The sequence below is a fragment of the Dasypus novemcinctus genome, chromosome 6 (genome assembly GCF_030445035.2).
Source record: "Dasypus novemcinctus isolate mDasNov1 chromosome 6, mDasNov1.1.hap2, whole genome shotgun sequence".
NCBI classification, from domain to species: domain Eukaryota; kingdom Metazoa; phylum Chordata; class Mammalia; order Cingulata; family Dasypodidae; genus Dasypus; species Dasypus novemcinctus.
The window spans coordinates 27640850-27664996 of NC_080678.1; the positions used below are offsets into that span (position 1 = coordinate 27640850).

Genomic DNA, 24147 nt, shown 5'->3' on the forward strand with positions numbered 1-24147 from the left:
TAAACTATGAGATAGAATTTTACAGATGGGAAAGCTTTGGATTAGAGAGGTCAAATCTAAAGTTATAATGTCAATTACTTATTACTCAGGCTTGAAACTAGGACTGTGATTTTAAGCCATAGTAACAGGCCACTTGAAAAGCAAGGAAGGTTTCCACGATAAAGGTACTAATGAAGAAGACTCCAAGTTGAAAGTTTTACACTCATTTGCTCCTCCTGAGCAACTTCAAATTTAAGGACAACTAATAATCCAATATATTTTTTTGGAATGCATCCACATTTGTTGTCCTAATAATGATGAGGAAGTTAAGAGGCACAAAGTGGCTGAGATAAATGATCTGCAAAGGGATGCTTATCTAACAGCAGTTTTCTTTATTCAAAGAGATAAATTACTGAAAATGAAACTGCTTCAAGCTAATTTTCTTTCCACTGAGTACATAGGCCAATTATCATGCAAATAACACTCCTGAGAACAGACATAACTCCTTTGAACTATTTTAACAGGATGATAAAATAATTTGCAACAAAAAGAAATAAGGTAGAATCACATTTATTTTACCTGTTTCTTTCATTAAAGAAATGCTTTCTTCTTTCCGTTCATCATATACTCTAGTACCAGCTACTTCTCTTAACAGCTTTAGTCTCTGAGAATCTGGTGCAGTTGCCATCTGGTTAATCTATAAAATTTTAGAAAAATAATTTTCTAAATACCTAGAGATGGCTCTTTAATAACAAGAGCCCCACCTTGAAAGGGTTTTTAATACATATATTCACATACTAAGTTCTTTGTATGTTTCAATTATGAGCTGGCTAATGAAGATACACCTACACATCTTTATGTCCTTTACTTAAATACAATTTGCCAAATAAATTGCATTTGTTAGCTTTTATGAAAAAGACCCTCTAACTTACAAATAGAGGACTATCCAACACCACATTTCATCTTAATCAATATGATAACGTATAAAACAACTTCATTCTCAAAGATCAAAGGATTTTTATAAGGGGAACTATCATTGATGGTACATTTTTAAAATCTACAATAATACAATAAAAAACTTAACAAAATGAGATACTACTTTACACTCACTAGGATGACTATTTAAAAAACAGCAAAACAAAACAGAAAATAAGAAATGATATCCAGGATGTGGAGAAATCAAAACCCTCTTGCCTTGCTGGTAGGAATGTAAAGTTGTGCAGTATTATGGAAAAGAGTTTGGTGATCCCTCAAAATTTGAACACAGAATTAATGTATGACGCAGCAATTCCACTCCTAGGTATATACCCAAAAGAAATGAAACAGGGACTCAAACAAATACTTGTATCTTATGTTCGTAGCAACATTATTCACAATAGCCAAAAGGTGGAAACAACCCAAATGTCCATCAACAGCTGAATGGAAAAATAAAATGTAGTACATATATACAATGTATCATTCAGTCATTAAAAAAATAAAGTTTTAACATGCTACAACATGAACAATGAAAACATCATGCCAAGTGACATATGCTAGACACAAAAGGACAAATGTTTTATAATTCCACCTATACAAAATATCTAGAATAATCAAATCCCTAGAGACAGAAAAAAGATTAGAGGTGACCAGGAGCTGGAGGGAGGGGGGAATGGGGAGTTATTGTTTAATAGATAGTTTCTGTTCCGGGTAGAGAAAAAGTTCTAGTAATGGACAGTGGTGATAGCAGCATCCTGTAAATGTAATTAATGCCACTGCCTTGCATTGTTAAAGATAGTTAAAATGGCAAATTTTATGTTATATATGTTACCACAGTAAGATTTCTTTTTAAAAGCCTCCAATAGAAAAGAATTAGACATCCTTCAAGAATTATCCTCTAATCCAGAACAGCAAAGACAAAAAAACAAACCCACTACTGAAACTATTAGGGCATTGGAAGGTAAGTATTAAGGGAAAAAAGCTTTTTTAGATATAAAGTATTATGAGGGGGCATAAAACAATGAGCTAAAGTTTATCGTTTAGCTGCTAAAATCTATAAAGAACATTATCAGGGAAAATAATATGTTTCATTATGGTAGATGTCTGATATGTAAGCTTCTTAATACTATAGTTCTGCAATAAACTTAGTAACACAGATTATTTAACTTTGTAATATTATGTTTTCTTTTGTTTACATAATTGTTTTCAAATGTGATTTTTATACAATTTCTACAATATTCTTAAATGACTATTGTTAACTTCCACAAACCAAAATATCTTTCAGTATACTATACCTCAGTGAATAATATAGGTCATTAAGAAACAAGATCTACTTAACCAACTGAACTATTTCTATCCCATTACACAACAGATCTCTACTTGGTACTTTATAGCCAATAAAAGATAATACTGACTTCAATACAAAATAAGTCACAATGAAAACAAAAGAAAATAAAAGATTGTATCACTTCAACTTAATCACTAGACTGAATAAACCAAATTCATCATTCAAGTGAAGAATAAAGTCAGAAAACAAATTTTATAAAACAACGACATACAATGTTTTTACCTTTCCTTGTTTAACAATATAATAAGGATTGCTTCGAGAAAAACCAGCACTTTCAAGGAGGTTCATCACATCATTTTTCCTGTTAATAAAAAGAATGAATTTTTGGTTTTAGGTAGGTAGTTTAAAAGCCTCTAACAAGGGAGACAGACTTTGGCCCAGTGGTTAGGGCGTCCGTCTACCACATGGGAGGTCTGCGGTTCAAGCCCCGGGCCTCCTTGACCCGTGTGGAGCTGGCCCAAGCGCAGTGCTGATGCGCGCAAGGAGTGCCCTGCCACACGGGTGTCCCCCACGTAGGGGAGCCCCACGCACAAGGAGTGCACCCAATAAGGAGAGCCGCCCAGCGCGAAGGAGGGAGCAGCCTGCCAAGGAATGGCGCCGCCCACACTTCCCGTGCCGCTGACGACAACAGAAGCGGACAGAGAAACAAGACGCAGCAAATAGACTCAGAAAACAGACAACCAGGGGAGGGGAGGGGAATTAAATAAATAAAAATAAATCTAAAAAAAAAAAAAAAAAAAAGCCTCTAACAAAAGCAAAAAATAGACTAAGCAGCATAAGTTAGTCTATACTATTAGTACTATTAGTACAGAACAGTCATTAAACCATCTCCTGTGTCACGTGAGGAAAATAAAAGAATACTTTAACTTTCTTGCAAAGGAATTGTAAAATGTAAAGAAAAATATTTACGTGACCATTTTCTTGTCTAAGAAATACTGATCCTTTTTAGCACCAATAACTCTTCGCAGTGAAACTTCCTCTTTATCAATCTAAGAAATAAAGTAAAAGCACAAAGTTAATTTAATAAAACAGTGAGAAACTTTTTCATTAATAAGGGCATTTTAAAGTTCTGTGACCATAAAACTATTTTTCATTTTTAAAAATCTAAATAATCTCATAAGGATATGTTGTTCATACACAATTCTCATGAACATTTTTCACAGTAGCTTCCATAGGTCATTTGTTGTTTTTTTCAGAAGGTTTGCCATAATTTTAAGACAAAAATCAATATGTGAACTGTGTAATTATTTTAACATAAGTTAATTATAAAAGCTTAAGTATAACTATAAATAAATGTTCCAAAGTATGAAAAAATTTAACTACATCAATAAATTCTCAATGTTATTACTGAAAAAAAACACAGTAACTCACTGGTAACCGGTTGTCTGAATTGTCAAAAATAATTTCCACAAAAGCAGAAATAACACGAGGACCAGTACCTTCCTAAAAGAAGAGAAAAACACATTTATTGTCTAAATGGTGTTTTCATATTCTTTAAACATTTTTAAAATTTAGTGAATGGTAACAACCTGATTCCATGGAGATAAAATTCTATCAGACTAGTATACATCTGTCTTGCCAAAACAGCAGAGACACTGGATTAGAATTAATGTAAGAGTTTACATCCAAATAGCTTCTGATTTTGGATAAACAATGAGAATTATGTTGGAGTTGTCAAAGTTAGACGTTCTAAGATCTTGGTCTGCAGACCACTTTACCAGACCATATGACCCCCAAAGCTACCTAATTTTATCTACTGCTATTATCTAAAATACCTTAATCACTTCTCTTCTAGACACGTGTTAATGCTAGAAAGAAACCCTAAGAAATCATGTGGTAATTCCTGAAACTCTAGTTATTAAAACATGTTGAGACATTCTATGTAGTTTTAAATCTGCTATGGAAAAAGACATATTTAACGTGTCACATTTAGATCAATCTATGACTTAATCACTACATACCAAGTCCAAGCAATTTCTACAGTCTAGAAACTGTTTTTACTAGGTGGTGGTTAAATACAATGGAGAACAATACTTCAAGAGTTATTAATTATTTTAATACCAATCTCAGTAACCTAAAAAAGAGAATTTTCTATAGGGAATCAGTGCTGATTACTGGGCTACAAATTCAAATTGAAGAAGAAAAAATAATTACAGTTAAGCAAAAAGAACATCCTTAATGTGAGAGACACTGTTGCCAAACATATTAAGGTATCTCCCTTTCTGGTCTTAAAATGAATTAAAAGCCATTTTCAAACAAGAAGATAAAATATCTCATTTTAGTATAGCCCTTTATAGTTTTTAATCCTAAAATTATTTTAGCTCATTATTCAAAATTATCTAATGAAAAATTCAATTTTCATTACACTTTCTTTCATATTAAAAAATGATACTACTATTTAAGTACAAATATGGCTAAAAATAAGACCTCTATGTTGTTTAGTTTGCAATGTTTGCTTCCCTATAGCCCATCTGGTTCTGTCTCTCAAAATTCTTAATTTTCAACACCAAACTCTTCTTTTTCCCAGCAAACCTGCTTCTAGAGCCTTATCAGATGCCATCCATAATAAGAGATAAAAAATTACCTCATTTACATTAATATGGAAGACAGATCCATCTACAGACAAATAATAAAATTTTCTTATAACCATTATATAAAAAATAAAGTTTTATCCTGAATTCAGGTAGTAGGCTAAATTTCAGAGCAGAACACGCCTTTACATGTTCACAAAAGATCTGAAACTTGAAAAAATTATTTTGTTCACCAGGACTAACAATGGAATTTTAAAAATATATAATATCGCTAATGTCTTAAGTAGCCTTACTCACATGCAACAAAGCCAATCGCTGTTCTGGACGAAGATGACTAAATTCATCACTGAGAACAAACTGAATTGCTAGAAATATATAAACATAACTATTAGCACAGTTTAAAAAAGGATTTATGAGTTACTTAAAATTTCCTATACCTTATTAAAATGTCATGTAATGAACAAGGCAGATAATGTGTTACCTATTAGATGTAGACAAAAGGAATGAAGAAAATATGCTTGTACTTCAGACTAATAAGCTAGGAAATGAAGATATAAGGAAAATATTAAGAAGGTGTTCACTGAAACACTTAAGGCAAGAAAGTAAAGAGAAAACATTAAGGTAGAGAAAGACATAAGCAGGAGCACTATGATCTACTTCTCGACCAAAGTGTACACTGACTGATTAGGTTAATTCTATTTGCGTCCTTTTACTAGACATAATATAAATTAAAATCTTTATTAACAAAAAAGGATGTACTCTGACAATATACTTGGTTGGCTATTTTGCCAAAAGAAATAAAACTAAGTAAGAAATATGGGGAAAATAAAAATAAAAGAAACACAAGGAAATGTTTCAGATTTCCTCTTCCTAATGTATTGTTTGCACTGCCTTACCTTCTTTAAGAAGGAGACATTCCTATTTCCATAGAGAGTACCTAACTGGACCACCCTGCCCTAGAAGTAGAACATTTTACTTAACGTTTCCAACCTATTCTTTATATAGGCTAATACTGTTAAAACGTTTTTTCTTCATAAAGGATTTGTTAATGAAGCCAACATTAAAACGTCTTTTGCCTTTAGAGAGAATTTTCAAAGCCATATTTACTTTTTTCAAAATGACAGCAGTCTTTGTTTAGTCTAAACTTTTAAAAACCCTTCCATCCTTTATAAAAATAATAATAACTGCTTCACAAAACATTTTTTTAAAAAAGGGAAACAGGAAGATGAAATATTTTCCAAAAAAGTACAACTATTCAACTACATTTCTACACATTTATATATACAACCCATCTAAGGTGGACAGGGCAAACATCTCCATTTTCAGGGTAAAATACTAATCAGAGAGGTTAAATGTTTTCCCAGTCTCACATACCTAATAAACTACTGAGTATAGAACAGAACTCAGACTTTTAGATTCTAAGCCCTCCACACTAAACTGCATCCCAGTGAGAAGAAGCATTTCTTAGGTTTCATGCAGACATAACCTCAGAAAGCCAATGACTTTCGTGAACTACCTTAAGATACATTAGGCATAAAATATTTAGAACTTAAAAACAATACCTACCATAAAAAAAGTTACTTTTTCCGGATCCATTTCTGCCCACTATAAATTTTCAAAAAGTACACATTATTTTTTCTATAAAAACAACATATAAAATTAAAACTGTTTACCAAAATTATTTGAAATTTATAAATCCAAATTCCTAACTTAACATCAATAATTGAAATTTAAATACAAAAAAAACTACATTTAGTCACCAAACGAGTGCAAGTTTTCCATAAGTTTTTAAAAGAAATACATTGTTTTTTTTGTTCTTTCCCAATTTAAAACTAATTGAAATAACTAAATATAGTACTTAGCATTCATTATACATAATCATTATAATAGACACAAAATTCTATTTTATTGTATATAAGAAAATATTTTTAACAATTTAAAGATAGATGCATAGATACCTTCCAAAATGTTAAAACTGTTTATGACCAACTCCATATATCATTTCTAGTCTCAGAGAACCACAAAAGCATAGACAATATAGACAACTATAAAGCACTTTTTTTCCAATTTGAATGCAGAAAGAAGTAATTCTATACATAAAAGTATATCAAATGTTTCTAATTCAGTGTATTTGTATTTTTTGTTTGGCAAGATTTTCAAAATTAAGAGTTATAAATAATTGGGAAACGGACTTTGGCCCAGTGGTTAGGGCGTCCGTCTACCATATGGGAGGTCCGCGGTTCAAACCCCGGGCCTCCTTGACCCGTGTGGAGCTGGCCATGCGCAGTGCTGATGCGCGCAAGGAGTGCCGTGCCACGCAAGGGTGTCCCCCGCGTGGGGGAGCCCCCACGCGCAAGGAGTGCGCCCGTGAGGAAAGCCGCCCAGCGTGAAAAGAAAGAGCAGCCTGCCCAGGAATGGTGCCGCCCACACTTCCCGTGCCGCTGACCACAACAGAAGCGGACAAAGAAACAAAAGCAGACAAAGAAACAAGATGCAACAAATAGACACCAAGAACAGACAACCAGGGGAGGGGGGAAATTAAATAAAATAAATAAATCTTTAAAAAAAAAAAAAAAAAAAGAGTTATAAATAATTATGCCAATATCTCTCAATATTGACCAAAATATCCTTAACAAATTGACTCAAAAGTTATTAGCTTTAATGCAAAATAAGAGATAATTTAGGTTATGCCAGAAAGGCAAGAAATGCTAAAAAAAAAAAAAAAAAAAAAAAAATGGGGTAGCATATAACAAAGACAGAGGAACCAGTCTGAAAGGGGCTCCCACTGGCCAAATCTGGATCGATTTGAGAACCAAAATATCAAAGAACAGTAACAAATTATAATTCTTTGGAGGAAGCAGGGAGCGCAGGGGAGTTATCCATGAATCCATATTAATAATAAAAGGATAAATAAATAATAGCAAAAAGGAAAGAATCATCAATGAATGCTAAATCTAGGGAGAAATTTTGATGAGGTGCACAATATTTGTATGATCTTGACGTGTTTCCTCATACTGCTTATTAGTTGCCAGGGAGAAAAAAAACAGTTAACTGTGTAGTGGAGAAATTAGAAACTACCTGACTGGGTGATCAAAGGTAACATCAGCAATAAGAGGTAGATGGATATCATGATACCACATCACTTACGAAGTATTTCTCAAAAACAATGTTATAAAAGACAAAGAAAGGCTGTGGAAATAATCTAGATTAAAGGGGACCAAACAGACTTGACCACTAAATATAATACCTAATTTTAAATTAGATCTTATACTGGAAGGGAAAATGCTAGAAAGGACATTCCTAGGTCAATCATCATAACTGGGATATGGAGAGCAAATTATTATATTAATGTTAAATTTACTGAAGTTGGTAAATATACTATCATGTAAGAGAATACTCCTATTCTTAGAAAATACACATTGAAGTCTTCAAAGGTAAAGGGCCATGATGTACATAACTGACTCTAGGGAGGAAAAAAAAAATGTGTGCGGTATGAGAACAAGTGGGAAAATGCAAAGGATGTATGAATATTCTCTGTATGGTTCATATTCTGCAACTTTTCTATAAATCTGAAATTTCCAAATGAAAAGTTAAAAAAGATAATTTACCAATAAATGAATACACATAAACTATAATCCACTTCATAATTAAGTAACTGAGGTTTTTAAAATTTCCCTTTAAAAATTACTCCTGCCTATAGAATGGCACACTATATAGCAATTTTAAAGGCTGCTGAATATTTAATCATAAAGATATCCAAAATTTATTCTGAAGGAGAAAAACATAGATTACCAATAAATTACACTATAAACTCTTTTATTTAAAAAGGCCTACTTACAGATGTACGGAAAGACTGAATGCGTACTAAGGTAGACCTCTCAGATTCATAGCCCCAGTGTAGGCCATGGCCATGGGTCGGTGGAGAGCCTCAAGTCTCTTAACACCTCTAGTGCTACCTGGAGGTACATTCAGGTCAGATCTATAAAGACCTAAAAGAGGCCATGGATTCCCAACTACTTGTGGAGTTTATTCTTTTGCTCTTTTCCAATTATTTAACATTAATATGAATAACTAAATATACTACCTGGCTCTCACAGTAACACAACCCAGAGGCATGAGAAAACTAATGTACAAGGTGGTAAATTGACCAGTGCAAGAGGAGCCAGCAGAAAAAACCCTCTTCCTTTCCAAGGTGCAGTGGGAACATAAAATCTATCTGGGAGTTATCCAATGTGACCACAAACCAGCTGTGTTTTCGATAAAGCTGAGACCAGCTTTCCCCCTCATTCTTGCCCTCAGACTGTACCTCCCATTAAAGCTTTAATAGCTAAGCCTGCCTCAGGCTCTGTTTTCTAGGAAACCAGGGCCCACACAAGTATAAATCATTAATATTAAAAATGGTTGGAGCATTACTCTAAAAAATTCTGTCCAGGCACATTTATATTTAATACTAAAAACAAGCTCAACTGTTTCTCCAGTGTTCAGAAAGATATAAATAAATGAGCACAGATTGGATTAAAAAAAAAAAAGGTTGGAAAAGTTTTTGTAATGGATGATGGTGATAGTAGCACAACATTGTGAACATAAATAACAGCAATGAATTATATATTCGAACGTGGTTAAAAGAGAAAATTTTAGGTAATATATGTTATTAGAATTTTTAAAAATCCATGAAACTGTACAACACAAACTGTGACCCCTAAGTTAAACCATATAATACAATTATAAAAATGTGTTTTGATCAATTATAACAAATGTACCACACCAATGAAGATGTTAATAATAGGATGGTATATGGGAATCCTGTATTTTAAGCATGATTTATAAAAATTTTAGTGGGAAATAAAAAACAGCTATCTCTGAGTAAAGGAACTAAGGTATTTTAATTTTCCTCCTTTAGCTTTTTTGCTTTTCCATAATGCTCTAAACCTAACATGTATTTCTTTTGTTAAAAGGCTATGAAAAATTAAAAATTTAGAAAAAAGGAAAAAAGTTACGTTTAGTATAAAACATTTGATCATCAGCACAAGAGATAGCCTTCACATCTTGTGTGTGTGTGTTTTTCTTGAGTGTCAAAAATCATTAAACAACAGCAACAAAAATCATTTAACAATCAAAGTGGTATACTTGGAACAAATATTTTAGGGTCAATCTCCGTATAAACTAGTGTCTTTTTTTACACAATTAAAAATACCTGGAGATTACAGCAAGATGGTGGCAGAGTAAGGAGCTCCTAGAGTCAGTTCCTGCTACAGGGCAGTTAGTAAATATGCTGAGCTAGCTGAAGTACCTATTTGGGGGCTTCAGGAGGCCAGAAGGGCATCCTACAACATCCTTGAAGGAATGGTAGAAGAAGAATGCCCATTTGCAGAAAAGACTTGTTAAGTACAGCGTTCCACACCTGAGAGGCCAGTGCCCATCCTCCACTGGAGGAGGCTCGGGAGCTGTTCCGTGGCTGGAATTGAAAGCTCCACTTCCCAAAAGCAGGGGAGGAAAAGACAGTTGGGCACCAACTTCAGCTACTGATGAGTAAAATTTAGCGGGCTAAAGTATAATCCAGAGAACAGCTAAAGTTTGGGCCTGTTCAAGTCAGAAAGAGGCCAGGAGCCACCCATCTTTACTCCACGCCTGGCGCAAGGGCATGTGGGGCGGACTGAAAATCCAAGTGCTGGTGGAGACTGACTTCTTTCCATCCAGATCAGATTGCAGGTCTAACCTAAGCCCCAGGGCTACCTCCAAGAGGGAGGAAGCTGCAGGGACCTGTCCCAGCCTCTCTGGGAAATTACCGGCTAAGCTGCAGAGGCAGGTGATTGTCCTACTCTGGTGGCGCAAGCTACCTCAGGAGCGGTTCTGTGACTGGAATTGGAAGTTCCATTTCCCAAAAACAGGGGAGGAGGAGACGGCTGGCTGCTGATTTCAGCTACTGATCGGTACACTCAGATGGCTAAGGAATAACCCTAGGAACAGCTGGGATGTGAATGTGTCCAAGTCGGAAAGAGGCCAGTGGCCACCATTCTGACTCTGCCCTAGCCTGAGGGGAAGAGCCGGCCTGACCAAATATCACAGTGACAGTAGGAACCGGTTTCTTTCACCCAGGTCAGCCTGCAGCCCTAGCCTAGGCTTCAGTCCCACATCTGGCAGGGAGGAGGCTGGCTAGCTCTGCACCAGTCTATCCGGGTACCTGAGGGTAGCTTTGGCTGGCACAAACTGAATAATCGGAAGTCTACTGGGGCAACTGCGGTCATCTTGGACCCGCGCTGCACAGATTGCTGCCCACACCTCAGCTCCATCCATGCCCCAGGCAGGGGAGAAAGGGGAGTGAGGCTTCATCAGTCTCTCTGGGCAACTACAGTCTAGGCCTGTATGACCTGGATTATTCCACACAACTGTGACTCTATCCCTACCTCTGGGAAAGGAGAAAGTTGGGAGAAGCTTCATCGGTCCTGGGGCAATGAGGGCAGCTTGAGCCTCCTAGTTTATAGCACCAATTACATCCTTGGCTCCTACTGCACAACCAACAAGGGATAAAGGACAGGAAGCCCTAAACTAAAGAGAAATACTGGACCCCAAATAAATATTCTAGGAATCCAGATGCCAAGACACCGAAAAAAAAAAAAAATTACAATCCACACCAAGAAACAGGAAGATATGGTCCAGTTAAAGGAACAAGATAAGCCTCCAGATGACATAAAGGAGTTGAGATAACTAATCGGAGATGTTCAAACAAATTTCCTTAATAAATTCAATGAGATGGCTAAAGAGATTAAGAATATTAAGACCACACTGGATGAGCACAAAGAAGAATTTGAAAGTATGCATAGAAAAATAGCAGAACTTATGGGAATGAAAGGCACAATAAATGAAATTAAAAAAAAAAAAACATTGGAATCACGTAAAAGCAGATTTGAGGAGGCAGAACAAAGGATTGGTGAGCTTAAAGAAATGGCCTCTGAAAGTGAACATACAAAGGAACAGAAGAAAAGAATGGAAAAAATTGAACAAGGTCTCAGGGAACTAAATGACAGCCAGAGATGTGCAAACATATGTGTCATGGGTGTCCCAGAAGGAGAAGAAAAGGAAAAAGGGGCAGAAGGAATATTTAAAGAAATAATGGTAGAAAATTTCCCAACCCTATTGAAGGACATAGATATCCATGTCCAAGAAGCACAACATACTCCCATCTGAAAAAATCCGAATAGACCAACTCCGAGACACACACGAATCAGATTGTCAAATGTCAAAGACAAAGAGAGAATTCTGAGAACAGCAAGAGGAAAGCAATGCATAACATATAAGAGATACCCAATAAGATTAAGTGCTGATTTCTCACAAGAAACCATGGAGGCAAGACGACAGTGGTCTGATATATTTAAGATTCTACGAGAGAAACACTTCCAGCCAAGAATTTTATATCCAGCAAGACTATCTTTCAAAAATGAGGGCAAGATTAGAATATTTGCAGATAAACAGAAACTGAGAGAATTTCTAAGCAAGAGCCCAGATTTTCAGGACTTACTAGGGGGTGTGCTAGTGCCTGAAAAGACAGGAGAGAGGACGGGAAAAGAGTCTAGAAATGAATGTTATATCAATAAAAGTAACTAAAAGTCTCAAAAGAGTGGTGAAAATAAAATACAACAGATAAAACTCAAATAGGAATAAACTTAACCAACGATGTAAAGCACTTGTATTCAGAAAATTTCAACACAATGTTAAAAGAAATTTTAAAAAGCCCTAAATAACTGGAAAAACATTCCATGCTCATGGATTGGAAGACTAAATATCATTACAATGCCAATTCTACTCAAATTGATATACAGATTCAATGCAACCCCGATTAAAATTCTGCCAGCATTTTTTAAAAAATTGAAAACACAATTATCAAGTTTATTTGGGGGAAGCGGACTTGGCCCAGCGGTTGGGGCATCTCTCTACCACATGGGAGGTCTGCAGTTTAAACCCCAGGCCTCTTTGACCCGTGTGGAGCTGGCCCATGCGCAGTGCTGATGCGCACGAGTGCCCTGCCACACGGGTGTCCCCTGCATAGGGGAGCCCCACGCGCAAGGAGTGTGCCCCGTAAGGAGAGCCACCCAATATGAAAGAAAGTGCAGCCTGCCCAAGAATGGTGCCGCACAAACGGAGAGTTGGTGCAGCAAGATGACGCAACAACAAAGAGACAGATTCCAGTGCCGCTGATGACAAAAGAGGCAGACAAGAACATGCAGCAAAAAAAAAAAGAGAGAGAGCAGACAACTGGGAGGGGGAGGGGAGAGAAATAAATAAAATAATAAATCTTAAAAAAAAAATTTCTTTGGAAGGATAAAGGATCTTGAACCGCCAGAAATATCATAAAAGGAAAAGTGAACCCTCATCTCCGGGTTTTAAATCATGCTTCCAAACTATAGTGGGAGGTCCCGGGTTCATTCCCCAGTGCCTACTAAACACTAACAAACTAAAAAATAAAAAAAAAAAAAAATGAAAAAACTAACTCAGGGGAGGCGATATGGCTCAGAGGTTAAATGTAGGCTTCCCACATGAGGTCCTGGGTTCAATCTCTGGCCCGGTACCACAAAACAAACAAAACAAAACAACACAACCTGAATATGCTGTTACATCTTTAAAGCAGATAAATCCACAAACTTCTATTCAGTTTATTTGCTTTCGTTAAAACAAACAATATACAGAACACTAGACAATTTTCCTTTGTAACAATTACTACCGAGAATGCTAATGATGCAACCAGTTTACTAGTAAAACACCTGTCTGATAGGAGTTAATACAAAAATACCTGACAGACCCTAAAGAAGTAATTTTCTCATTTTAGATGAAAGGCTATCATTTTAAAGGTCATTTGTAAAACTATACAATTGAAATATTAAGACATTTACTATTTTTTAACTTAAGATAAAAAATACAAATCTAGTAATTGCTCACTTTTCCCCATTTCTGAAGATTTTCTGATTGATGAAAATCAGAAAGCACCTGTAATCAAAATGTAAGCTAAACTCCAGTAGCTGGTGCAGGAAAAAACATATTCTCTTTAGGATCCCTACTACAAGGTTACAACTAATGTAATGAGGACAGGAAAAAAACCCACACAGAATAATGGAAATGTGATTCTCCAAGGGTCTTTAGGGAATATTACCATTCAATGTTCATTCTACTAATTTTCTATATAAATCTGACCCAGTAATAAAAACACTGTATGATAGAACTCCTACTGTGTCAACACCACAGTCTCTTTTTTGGTACCTAAAAGCATTTGCTTCATCTATCCTTTAAAAACTCAACAGATTATCAGAAAACACTTTTGTTGGCTCTATCAGCAAGATGGATATTAAAATCTGAAAAATCTATAAAAACTAAATATGGTATAATGGCAATCTCCAATTACTTAGCCCCTTAGCCTCATACTTACATGTTTTCTCATTTAATCTCCCCAAAAATCCTATGAGATGAGATGGTATTTTTATCTCTACTTTACAAATGAGAAAGTTTCTTAGAGAGTAAAGTTTGAAAAAGAATACTTGCCAGAACCGAGATTTGAACCCCATTCTGCTATCCATAAGTTTGTGCTCTTTCTACAAAGCTATATTGTCTGTCCTTAGACATCATGGCTGGGGGAAAAATCTGAGAATCATCTCATTTGTGAATAAAAAAATGATCTTTTAAATAAGGTAATGAGCATTTTTAACTAGGATATGGCATATCAACAACAGAATAGCTCAAATGGGTCACTCACTGTAAATTTAAAGGATAGATCTTCAAGCTTTTAAAACACATTTTGTGCATACAAAGCTACCCAAAAAACAACTTATGATTCTCTTACCCAAGCATTTTAAGCTTATAAAATAAGCAATTCATCAGTGCAGATAAGGGTACAGAAGTTACTTCATACAGAAAAAAACACATACAAATTTACAGAAAATTCAGAGACAATTCCTGTCCCTTTAAACCTACAGAGATTTATACCTAGATATAAATCTGCCCTGGTAAACCAGGAACACTTACCAATAACATTATGCTTTGAACTGAAGGGATCTACAATTGTTTGATCTCTATAACTTCGAAAACCCTGGATAATAACCTGTTAAATAAGAGATATTTTTTAGAACACACACAAAAAAATTTCTAAACTATTTTTTTTCCCATTTCTGTCCTTTGTGGTTTCTCATATAACTCAAGACAGAAAACTTTCAATTTCTTTTAAGAAAAACTGATTTTGTAAGGTGGTGATTAAAAATCCTTTTTAAAAATTATTTTGTCAGTAACCCTTGCCAAAAAAGTATTTTCTTTTTTTTTAGGAATCTGAATTAGTAAACTGACATCTAACTCTCCAAAGATGAAGTTCACTGTTTAAGCTTAACTGGAAGGCTAAACATAAAGTACTACAGTAAGAGTATACCATGCAGGCACTCCAAGACCAGTGAATGCTCCCTTCATAGTCACACCGGCCAACCAAAAAGAGTAACCGTTCCAAAGAAGGAGTCCTCAGAGCCTAACATGTCCAATAAAAAAAACTTTCCCAAAACAGTATGAATGGGCTCATTTTTGTGGTGGACTCTTGCGCGGGAAGATCATTTTGACAGGAGTAAACAACTGAATGAGGAAGCGCTACACATTCTGCCAGAAGGAGGGTCCTTTGTACGACTCCGGTAAATCGAGCAGGGTAAAGACCCCCTCCCCTAGTTACGGCTGACATCCCACCCCCGAGGGGCGCCTCCCGGCCAAGGAGCCACACTCTCCACACATTCTTCCTGAAAGGCCGTGCGGGACAATCCCGCAGGATAACACAACCCTTCCCGCCCCCGGCCCGGCCCCCAGCCAGCTCCCGGCCCTCTCCCCGAGCGCTCCCGCCTTGGCCCCCGGCCGGCGGGAAAAGTCCATTCTCTCCAAGCGGCCCGCCCGGCCGAGCCTCCACAACCCGCCGGGACTCTGCCTCCCTCACGCCAGCGCCCGGCCGGGAGGCCCGGGCTACGAGGAGCGTACCACTTCGCCGCCGCCCCCGAGGCCCGGGCCCTCGCGGGGCGGAGCCTCTCTCCCCTCCCCCACAGGCCTCTGTGCAGCCCCGGGTCCAGCCCGAGGGGCGAGGTGAGAGGCCGAGGGCAGCACCGCGACACCCCGCCTCAAGAAGCAGTCCTCACGCGCCAGTAAAGGGCGTGAGGGACGCGCAGGCCTTACCTGCTTTATGTACATGGTTTCGCGCCCCTAACCGAGGAGCAGGCCTCTCCGCCAAGAAAGACCAAGGCGACCGCGGGGGCAGGTGAGGCGCGAACGAGACCCCTCCCCCAGAGCGCCGCTGGCTCCCCTGCAGCCAAACAAAATGGCGGCCGCCGCGAGGGCGGAGTCCGCCCCTTGGGCGGAACCACCCTCGCGACCTCCAGAGAGCGTAGGTAGAGACGGGTTCAGGCTTGCTCTCTCTTTTTAGAGAAACGGGGCTTAAATAGCGTTATTAGGTGAATTTAATTTAGTCCATTATATATATATGGCTGAACTCTTCCTGAGAATTTGTCGGAAGCTTCATTCAGGGAAGGCTTTACCGTGAGGTTGACCCGTGCTCCCTCCGAGCGCGGAGCCGATGGTCGCGTCCGCAAGGGGGGAAAGGTTCGGCGCCAAAGCCAAGTGTGAGAGTCGGTGGGCCAGTTGCGGAGTGGGTTGGCGGCCACGTGGTTCCGGGCTGTTTAAAAATGCGGACCCGGCGCGGACAGCACCAGTCCCTGGACCCGCGGAACTCTGGTGAGAGCTGGAACGCTGCTGTGCCGAATCCCTGCCACTCCATTCTCCCTGACTGAAGAGACTTTGACAAACTTAGAACGCCCTCCGCTGGCTCCGGACAGCCCACTCGTAGGACAGCCCCGAAGGGACTAGTCGATGCGTGAGAATTTGTTTTTAATAATGTGATAATTAGTACCTCGAGAGCTGTTATTCTTCTGCCATGTTTATAAATTTAAGCAGACCTGGACAACTGCAGCAAAATGATTTAGAGGAATTTAAAGACAACTTATTTTTTACAGCCCGAAGCATGTAACATCGCTAGGTATGTATGATCCTTACCAATGATCTTGGGGAGAAACCATTATTTGTTTAGAAATTGGATCTCTGGGCGGTTCTGAAATTACCTGCCGGGAAGAAAACAAAAACACCAAATCTCTTTAAACACTGCGCTTTTTACCCTAGCCGTTTTTAACCGGGTTTTAGGCATGTTATTAATATGTGAAGTTTTAAGCTTCGTTTCCCTGGTCTATAAAATGAGGATGATAAAACTACAGCGTATTTACAATTAAAGACAGGATGTATAATAAATCCTATTTAAACTTAGAGAAAAGGAAGGTCACCAAAACATTTGTGATATTTTCACAGTGATGGGATTTCTATTTTCTTCCTTAGATGTTTCCATATTAAATGAATCCTAGTCCAAAGGAAAAGGGGCTGTTTTGTTCCTGCTGTTTTCTTAGTTACTTGTTCATGGAGAATACTCAATAAATGTGAATGACAAATTCAGGAAAGCAAACCACCTACCACAGTACCAGGCTCAGAAATGCCAGCTATTGGTATTAAAAGTCTCCCCATTGCCCCACCCACCCATCTCCCATCCTCTATAGCATCATCCTTTTCTTCTGGGAATCCTGTAACCCTTGATTGCCTTTAGCCCCAGATGAAGAGTTCATCAAAGTCATATGCTATCTGGGGGGCAAAGGGACATTCCCAAATAACCATAAAGAGGAAGACTGAAGACACAATACTTACAAGCAAGCAAACGAAAATTGCTACAGGCTTTTTACATCAAAACATCCCATTAACAACACATGGTATCGTCTTCCATATTTTTGCTTCTCTCCCCTACTTTCACCTCAGATTTATTCAATATGATCCTCAGACATACTGGAGGAGGGGGAGGAAAAAAAAAAAGAGGCAATAATCATAAACTCTCTTTAAGAGCAAAATCTGGGAGCAGATGTCGCTCCAGCAGTTGAGCGCCTGCTTCCCACACGGGAGGTCCCAGGTTCACTTTGTGTGTCTTCTAAAAGCAAAAAAGCAACAAGCAAACCAATGGAAAAACCAACTCAGGGGTGCCAGAGTGGCTGTGTGGTTGAGCACTGTCTCCCATTACGAGGTCCCAGGTTCAATCCCTTGCCAGTACCTCAAAAAGAAACAAAAAAGACACAACGAATTCTCTTTAATATCCAAAGTGTATACACTCAAAAATCATCAGAACCCCTTATATTTCTGTGACTCTTTATCAGCTTCACAGTGCTGCCATGTTCTCCCTCACATTTTTCTCACCACAGTGCTATGAGGACCAGTGGCACTTATTAGTCCAAATTGGATTGGTAACTCAGCAGTTTTAAACTGACTCCATTTTTAAAATTCCACTATTCAGGACAGGCCTTTTACTCTATGACCTTAGCTTTCCTATAATTAAAATGGAAACACTCTTTGCCCTTCCAGGCCACGGAGACACACACAGGTCTGCTCTGACACCAGGAGTCTGAGTAGGCTGTGGGTTGGAGCTTGGAAGTCCAGGGTCACAGCTCTGCCTGTTGCTAACGATCTGACTGGGAAGATTAACCTATCAGAGCCTCTTTTTCCTCATCTGTAAAATGGGGATTATAATGATACACATTGAAATTTCTGTGCAGATAAACTGAGATGACTTATGGAAAACAGCTGGCACAAGAGATAATAAAGGTTAGCTGTTTTTCTTATTAGTTCTTAGCCAAGTTCTTATCCAGTAAGTTCCTTAAGAAAAGACAACCGCTAAACTGGAAGTTCAAAACACCAAGTTTCTGGGTCCCCTTCCTCATTCATTCATTCATTCCCTTAAAAGATGTTTATTGAGTACCTCATGTGTCTCACTAGGGTATCCAGAGTACTTGTCACTTCTTTCCCAGGTCTGAGGAACATGATATCAATATTTTATTTTTTTATTTTAAAAAAAATACTTAGATTACATAAATGTTATGTTAAAAATGTAGGGGATGGGCGGTGGACTTGACCCAGTGGTTGGCGCGTCTGTCTACCACATGGGAGGTCTGAGGTTCCGACCCCGGGCCTCCTTCACCGGTGTGGAGCTGGCCCAAGGGCAGTGCTGATGTGCACAGGGAGTGCCGTGCCACGCAGGGGTGTCCCCCGTGTAGGGGAGCCCCACGCTCAAGGAGTGCGCCCCGTAAGGAGAGCCGCCCAGCGCAAAAGAAAGTGCAGCCTGCCCAGGAGTGGTGCCACACACACACGGAGAGCTGACAGAAACAAGGTGACGCAACAAAAAGAAACAGATTCCTGTGCCGCTGACAACAACAGAAGCGGACAAAGAAGATGCAGCATATAGACACAGAGAACAGACAACTGGGGCTGGGGAGGGGGAGAGAGAAATAAATAAATAAATCTTTAAAAAAAAGAACAATATGTTCTTAGAGGAATGAAATATGGAATAGAGTGGAAAACAAAACAAAAAAAACATTTTACGGTAGTTACAGGTTTTTTTCTATGCAGATTTATACATATGCAGATTTATAAAATTGAATTTTACTATGTATTATAATCTAATTGATTTAATAACTATATTGTTGAACATAACTCCCTGTTTATATTTCTATGTCATATTTCTAAATGGCTATCAAATGTAAAAAAAAAAATTCCTAGAAATATTGAGATAAACGGGCATTCAGATAAGAAAATGTGCCAAAAACCTAGGGGTGTTCAGAAAATATAAAATTGCATGTGTGTGTTTATGTAGTCCTTCTAGAAGAATATTCTTTGAAATATATCTTATGGAGGTGGAAAAAACAAAACAAAAAAACACATTATGGTCTGTTCAATGATGAAATGATCAAGATGATCTCTTCAGATTATGTTCAATTTAGCCCCAGGGTCAGACCTTGAATGTGAACTGTTGCCTTTCCCAAAGGAATCTCATCCTTCTTCCAGATAAAGATGGAAAAGAACGAATTAGCCAGAGAATAGCTGCATGAGTGCCAAAGACTGCGTTGATCTATTCTAGTAAAGATTCCACAACCAGCATGGCAGCTGAGATTGGAGTTACCTCTTGTTTAACTGCCACCATCATCTGTCTCAATCCATCTGGTTTTTGCAAGGACTGGACTGTTGAATTAAATGGGGATATAATGGTCCTTTAAGCTTTTGAGAGAGGGAATAATCTCTGCCATTCTGCCCAAGATATAGTATTGTGTCAGATTTATTATCTCAGTTGGGCTGAAACTTTTTTTTTTTTTAAAGGTACTGGTGGCTGGGGATTGAACCCAGGATCTTGTGTGTGGGAAGCCAGCACTCAACCACTGAGTTGCATTAGCTCCTCTGAGTCAGTTTTTGGTTTTTTTGCTTGTGTTTGAATTTGGACTTTTTAGGAGGCACTGGGAACTGAACCCAGGACCTTCCATGTGGGAAGCAGGCACTCAACTGTTAAGCCACATCTGCTGGGGCTGAAGCATTTTTAGGGACTTCCACTTGCCCTTGCCTACCATCCTGGCTCTTGGTCCACAGGTTAGCAAACTAATGTGGCATTGCTACCAGTTGGCAATGTATCTATCCTGACTGTGCCCTCAGAGACCAGAGAAATGACCACGGGGTAGGTTTGTGAACCCACTGAAACCACAGGGAAGCAAACTTGTGCCAGGATTTCATTTGTCACCTGGCCTCTGTACAGCTCCGTTTTATCAGGGAAACCATGCATGTGTTTCAGCTCTCCTGGTGTCCTGTTGTCAGGGTTGGTTTGGATCTGTATCTAATAGCCTGCAAAGTATCTCCTTTCCCGCCAGGTTCAGTTACTCTTGTAACTTTTTATGGTAAGATCGGAGGAATTGGTACACTTGAGGAAGGAATATAGCTTCCTTAGGACCCAGTCTCCCCCTTCAGTCCATGGACCATGGTGTGAGATCTGACTCCGGTATTGAAACTGAGTAAAGACTTGAGATTTTCACTGTAGTGACTAACAACAGCCTCAACTCACCCAAGCTTAATCTGATTTGGTATATAAGTGACACTGCACCATCATTGACTGCCTATCTATCTTTCTCCTAGGAACAACATGGTTTATTAGCCTTAGCCACAGATCCTGTGGTCAGGGCCTGCTGGTTACCGTTCTGACTTTGCTTCCTATTATGGCAATTGGTACACCTTGCCCATGATAGTGTAGTGTTGCTACCTGGCCACTGCTATTCCAGAGTCATCCCCATTGACGCTAGGGAGTATAGTTCCCTAGCAGCCGTTCCCTCTACTAGATGATAGCCACCATCTTCTTTTCGGTGATGCTAGAATTCTCAACACATTTTTTTTGTTGTTGCTTCAGAGAAAGGAATGTCCTTGGCAACTGTAACAGTTTGGTATTATTTATGAATTTAAAAAATAGATGTATTATGTTTGTAAATTGGTCTATTCCTCTAGGTATATTAGATTGTATTAAATTCAGAAGTTTCACTTTTACTTGATTAAATAATGATTAAGGCTTTGATTGGGCCATTTCAGTAGGATGTTGAATCCCTGCCCCCTTCTTGGGCAGGGTCTCACAGAGTAAACTACATGGCAGAGGAGTTAATTGGAGTTTTTGGATGCTGGTGTCCTGGGAAGTAAATACACAAAAAGAAGAACAGAAAGGAATAGAGACGGCTCCATAGACGTGGGAGAGGCCCCGGGAAGAGAGAGAGCCTGACAGTCTACAGCTGACCTTGTAGAAAGAAAAGAGCAGCTGAGCCCAGAGAGAAACAAGTCCCAGGAAAGAGACGAGACTTATCCTAGCCTACAGCTGATATTGGAAGAAACCGGGACCACAGAGCCTTAAAAGGAAGAGGAAGCCTGAACCCTTGTAGATGTTGGCAGCCATCTTGCTCCAACACAAGGCAAGAGACATTCATGAGGAAATGAACTTATGCTTTATGGCCTGGTAACTATAAGCTTCTATCCCAAATAAATACCCTTTATAAAAGCCAGCAGATTTCTGGTACTTTGCATCACCTGCCAGGGTGAATGGTATGAGGGGCAATGAGACTAATGATAGTACCCTTAGCCTGCCCAGCAGCAGTGCTGAGAGCTAGGGCTGGACTGGGTGATTGGGATCCTATGCAGCTGCTATGGTAGCATAACTGTCTTGGGCTGCGCTCAGTGCTAGGGGACAGAAGTTTTGCCCAAGGAGTGTCATAAACCAGGCTCATATGCTTAAAAAATAATGAAATATCAAATCAAATCAGTGAAGGAGATGGGGCAGATCTTGAGGAGGGGAAGCATCAACTTGCAAGATATGTACTGCATGTGAGGGTACAGATTCTCCAGGTATTTAAGTTTGCTAAAAACTTCTGGGAGCCATATACCAGAAATGGGTTGGCTTTTACAATGGAGATTTATTAGGTTAAAAGCTTACAGTCTGTGGCCTTTCTACCTGAGCTTCAGCTGTGGGTGATCAGGCACATAGCAGCATCCACTCATCTCTCCCCTCTCCAGACCTTGTTGCTTTCAGCTTCTGGCTAACATGGCTTCCTTTTAGTCTCTGTGTTCCATTGATTCCAGCTTCTGGTTCCAGGGTCTTCTCTCAGCTCCTGGGTTCTTTTCTATCTCTTTAGCTTTTTTCTGTATCTGCAGCTTTTTATTCCTCCATTTATAAAGGACTCCAGTAAGAGGGGTAAGATCTACCCTGGGTCATGCAATGTAGGTCCCACCTACAATAGGTTTACAGGCACAGGAATGGATTAGCTTTTAGAACAGTATTTTCTGGTGTCCACAAAAGATTCAAACTGTCACACCAGGCACAGGGAGGCTGTTATCATTTAGCAAGGTGGGAAAGGGGGCATTTATGCCACCTCAAAGGATTTGAGGACGTTTGAGAGTTCAAGGTTCTCAAGTACATTCACCCAGATGTCTAATCCCAGTTTTTAGAAGACTTGCCAAGGTATGAATTCATCATCGGCCATGCTTATAATCAGTTCCTGAGTCTGATATACATTGTAGTCTTCCATCCAGCTGAAGAAGATTAGAATCTCTACAAATGTTGCCACTGAGTCCTTCTGACTTTCACACCATGCCCTGAGTTGATAGTTGGGTGATCTGAGCCTGTCATTTTTTTTTCCTTCAGCACTTTTCACTTACCACAGCCAACCAACTTAGCAGTGCCCATAATTATCAATGCCCTTTATATTTTTCACCTTCTAGGGTTTATCTTATAAAGCCTATGCATGTTATTCCACCGGTATAGCATCCCTATGTTGAGTTGTAATTAAACTGCTACAGTGTGACAGTTTGAGATTATTTATGAATCCCAAAAAGAGAAAGGTTGTTTGTAAACTAATCTATTCCTCTGGTTGTGATACCCTTTGATTGTATTAAATTCAGTGAGGGGCTGTGATTGTTTACTTGATAAAAATCATATTAGAGCTTGTGATTGGGCTACATCAGTAAGGTGTGACTCAGGTTGAGTCCCCACCCCATTGGTGGGCTGATATAAATGGATACTCACTCAAGAAGACATGTGAGAAGAAAGAGAGCTCTGTCATTTTGATCCTGCTATGTGACTGAAAGGGGAAGGCTCAAATAGCTGAAGTTCTAGGGAAAGATGGACCATTTGCCTGATAGCCTACAGCTGACTTGGGAAGCAAGCCAAGACTGGTATAGAAGGCCCAGAAAGAAATGAGCCCTTTGCCAGGAGAAAGAGAAGCCCTGAGAGGCAAACCCTATGCCAGCCTGCAGCTGGGAGAGAGGAAGCCCAGAGGGGAAGACTGAACTGTTGCAGAAATCAGCGACCATCTTGCTTCAACATGTGGCAACTGACTTTGATGAGAAAGCAACCTTGAGTTGGACTCTTTAGGGCCTTATAACTGTTAGCTTTTACCCCAAATAAATATCCTTTATAAAGGTCAATAGGTTTCTGGTACTTTACTTCAGCACCCTTTTGGCAAATTAATACATAGAGCATGCCAAAGGTTATCATCATTCCTCTTACTACCTGCAACTACCTCCTTGTAGACATCTTGCGGCCAGAATTCAGTTCCAATATCCCATCTTAAGGATTTGCTTTCTAGGACATTTCTGGTACTAATTGACTCAGTTTTAGTTTCCATAGACGCTCATAAGAATTTGAGTTCAGGTATGTATTTGGGGGTTGATCCACTGAAACTAGTACAGGAATGGGCGAAAGGTGGGTGTTTTAGTTTCCTAAAGGCTACCAATGCAAAAATACCAGAAATTGGTTGGCTTCTATTATGGGAATTTGTTAGAGTAACATCTTACAGTTCTGAGGCTGTGAAAATGTCCAAATTAAGGTATCATCAGAAATGCTGTCTCACCAAAAGTCAGCTGCTCTGCTGATCCTGGACTCCT

The 24147-nt window shown here is 38.9% G+C and overlaps 1 protein-coding gene and 1 long non-coding RNA gene across 3 annotated transcripts in view; one reads left to right on the top strand and one right to left on the bottom strand.

Moving 5' to 3' along the window:
• SMC3 (structural maintenance of chromosomes 3) overlaps positions 1 to 16137 on the bottom strand; it is a 39757-nt gene extending 23620 nt beyond the window's left edge. The window contains exons 1-8 of one of the 2 annotated variants that reach the window (XM_058298442.2): positions 16012 to 16137; positions 14842 to 14917; positions 6400 to 6438; positions 5131 to 5198; positions 3674 to 3745; positions 3212 to 3291; positions 2525 to 2603; positions 559 to 676 (exon numbers count right to left, since the gene is read on the bottom strand). In XM_058298442.2, coding sequence (XP_058154425.1) covers positions 559 to 676; positions 2525 to 2603; positions 3212 to 3291; positions 3674 to 3745; positions 5131 to 5198; positions 6400 to 6438; positions 14842 to 14917; positions 16012 to 16026 — 547 coding nt within the window. In that variant the 5' untranslated portion in view covers positions 16027 to 16137. Of the gene's footprint in view, positions 1 to 558; positions 677 to 2513; positions 2604 to 3211; positions 3292 to 3673; positions 3746 to 5130; positions 5199 to 6399; positions 6439 to 14841; positions 14918 to 16011 lie in introns of those variants that run through there. The other variant, XM_058298443.2, reaches the window with a different exon arrangement.
• A 12-nt stretch (positions 16138 to 16149) lies between these two features.
• Positions 16150 to 24147, top strand: part of LOC131278685 (uncharacterized) — a 31425-nt gene continuing 23427 nt past the window's right edge. The window contains exon 1 of the long non-coding RNA XR_009186083.1: positions 16150 to 16867. This is a non-coding gene — a long non-coding RNA (uncharacterized lncRNA). The remainder of the gene's footprint in view (positions 16868 to 24147) is intronic.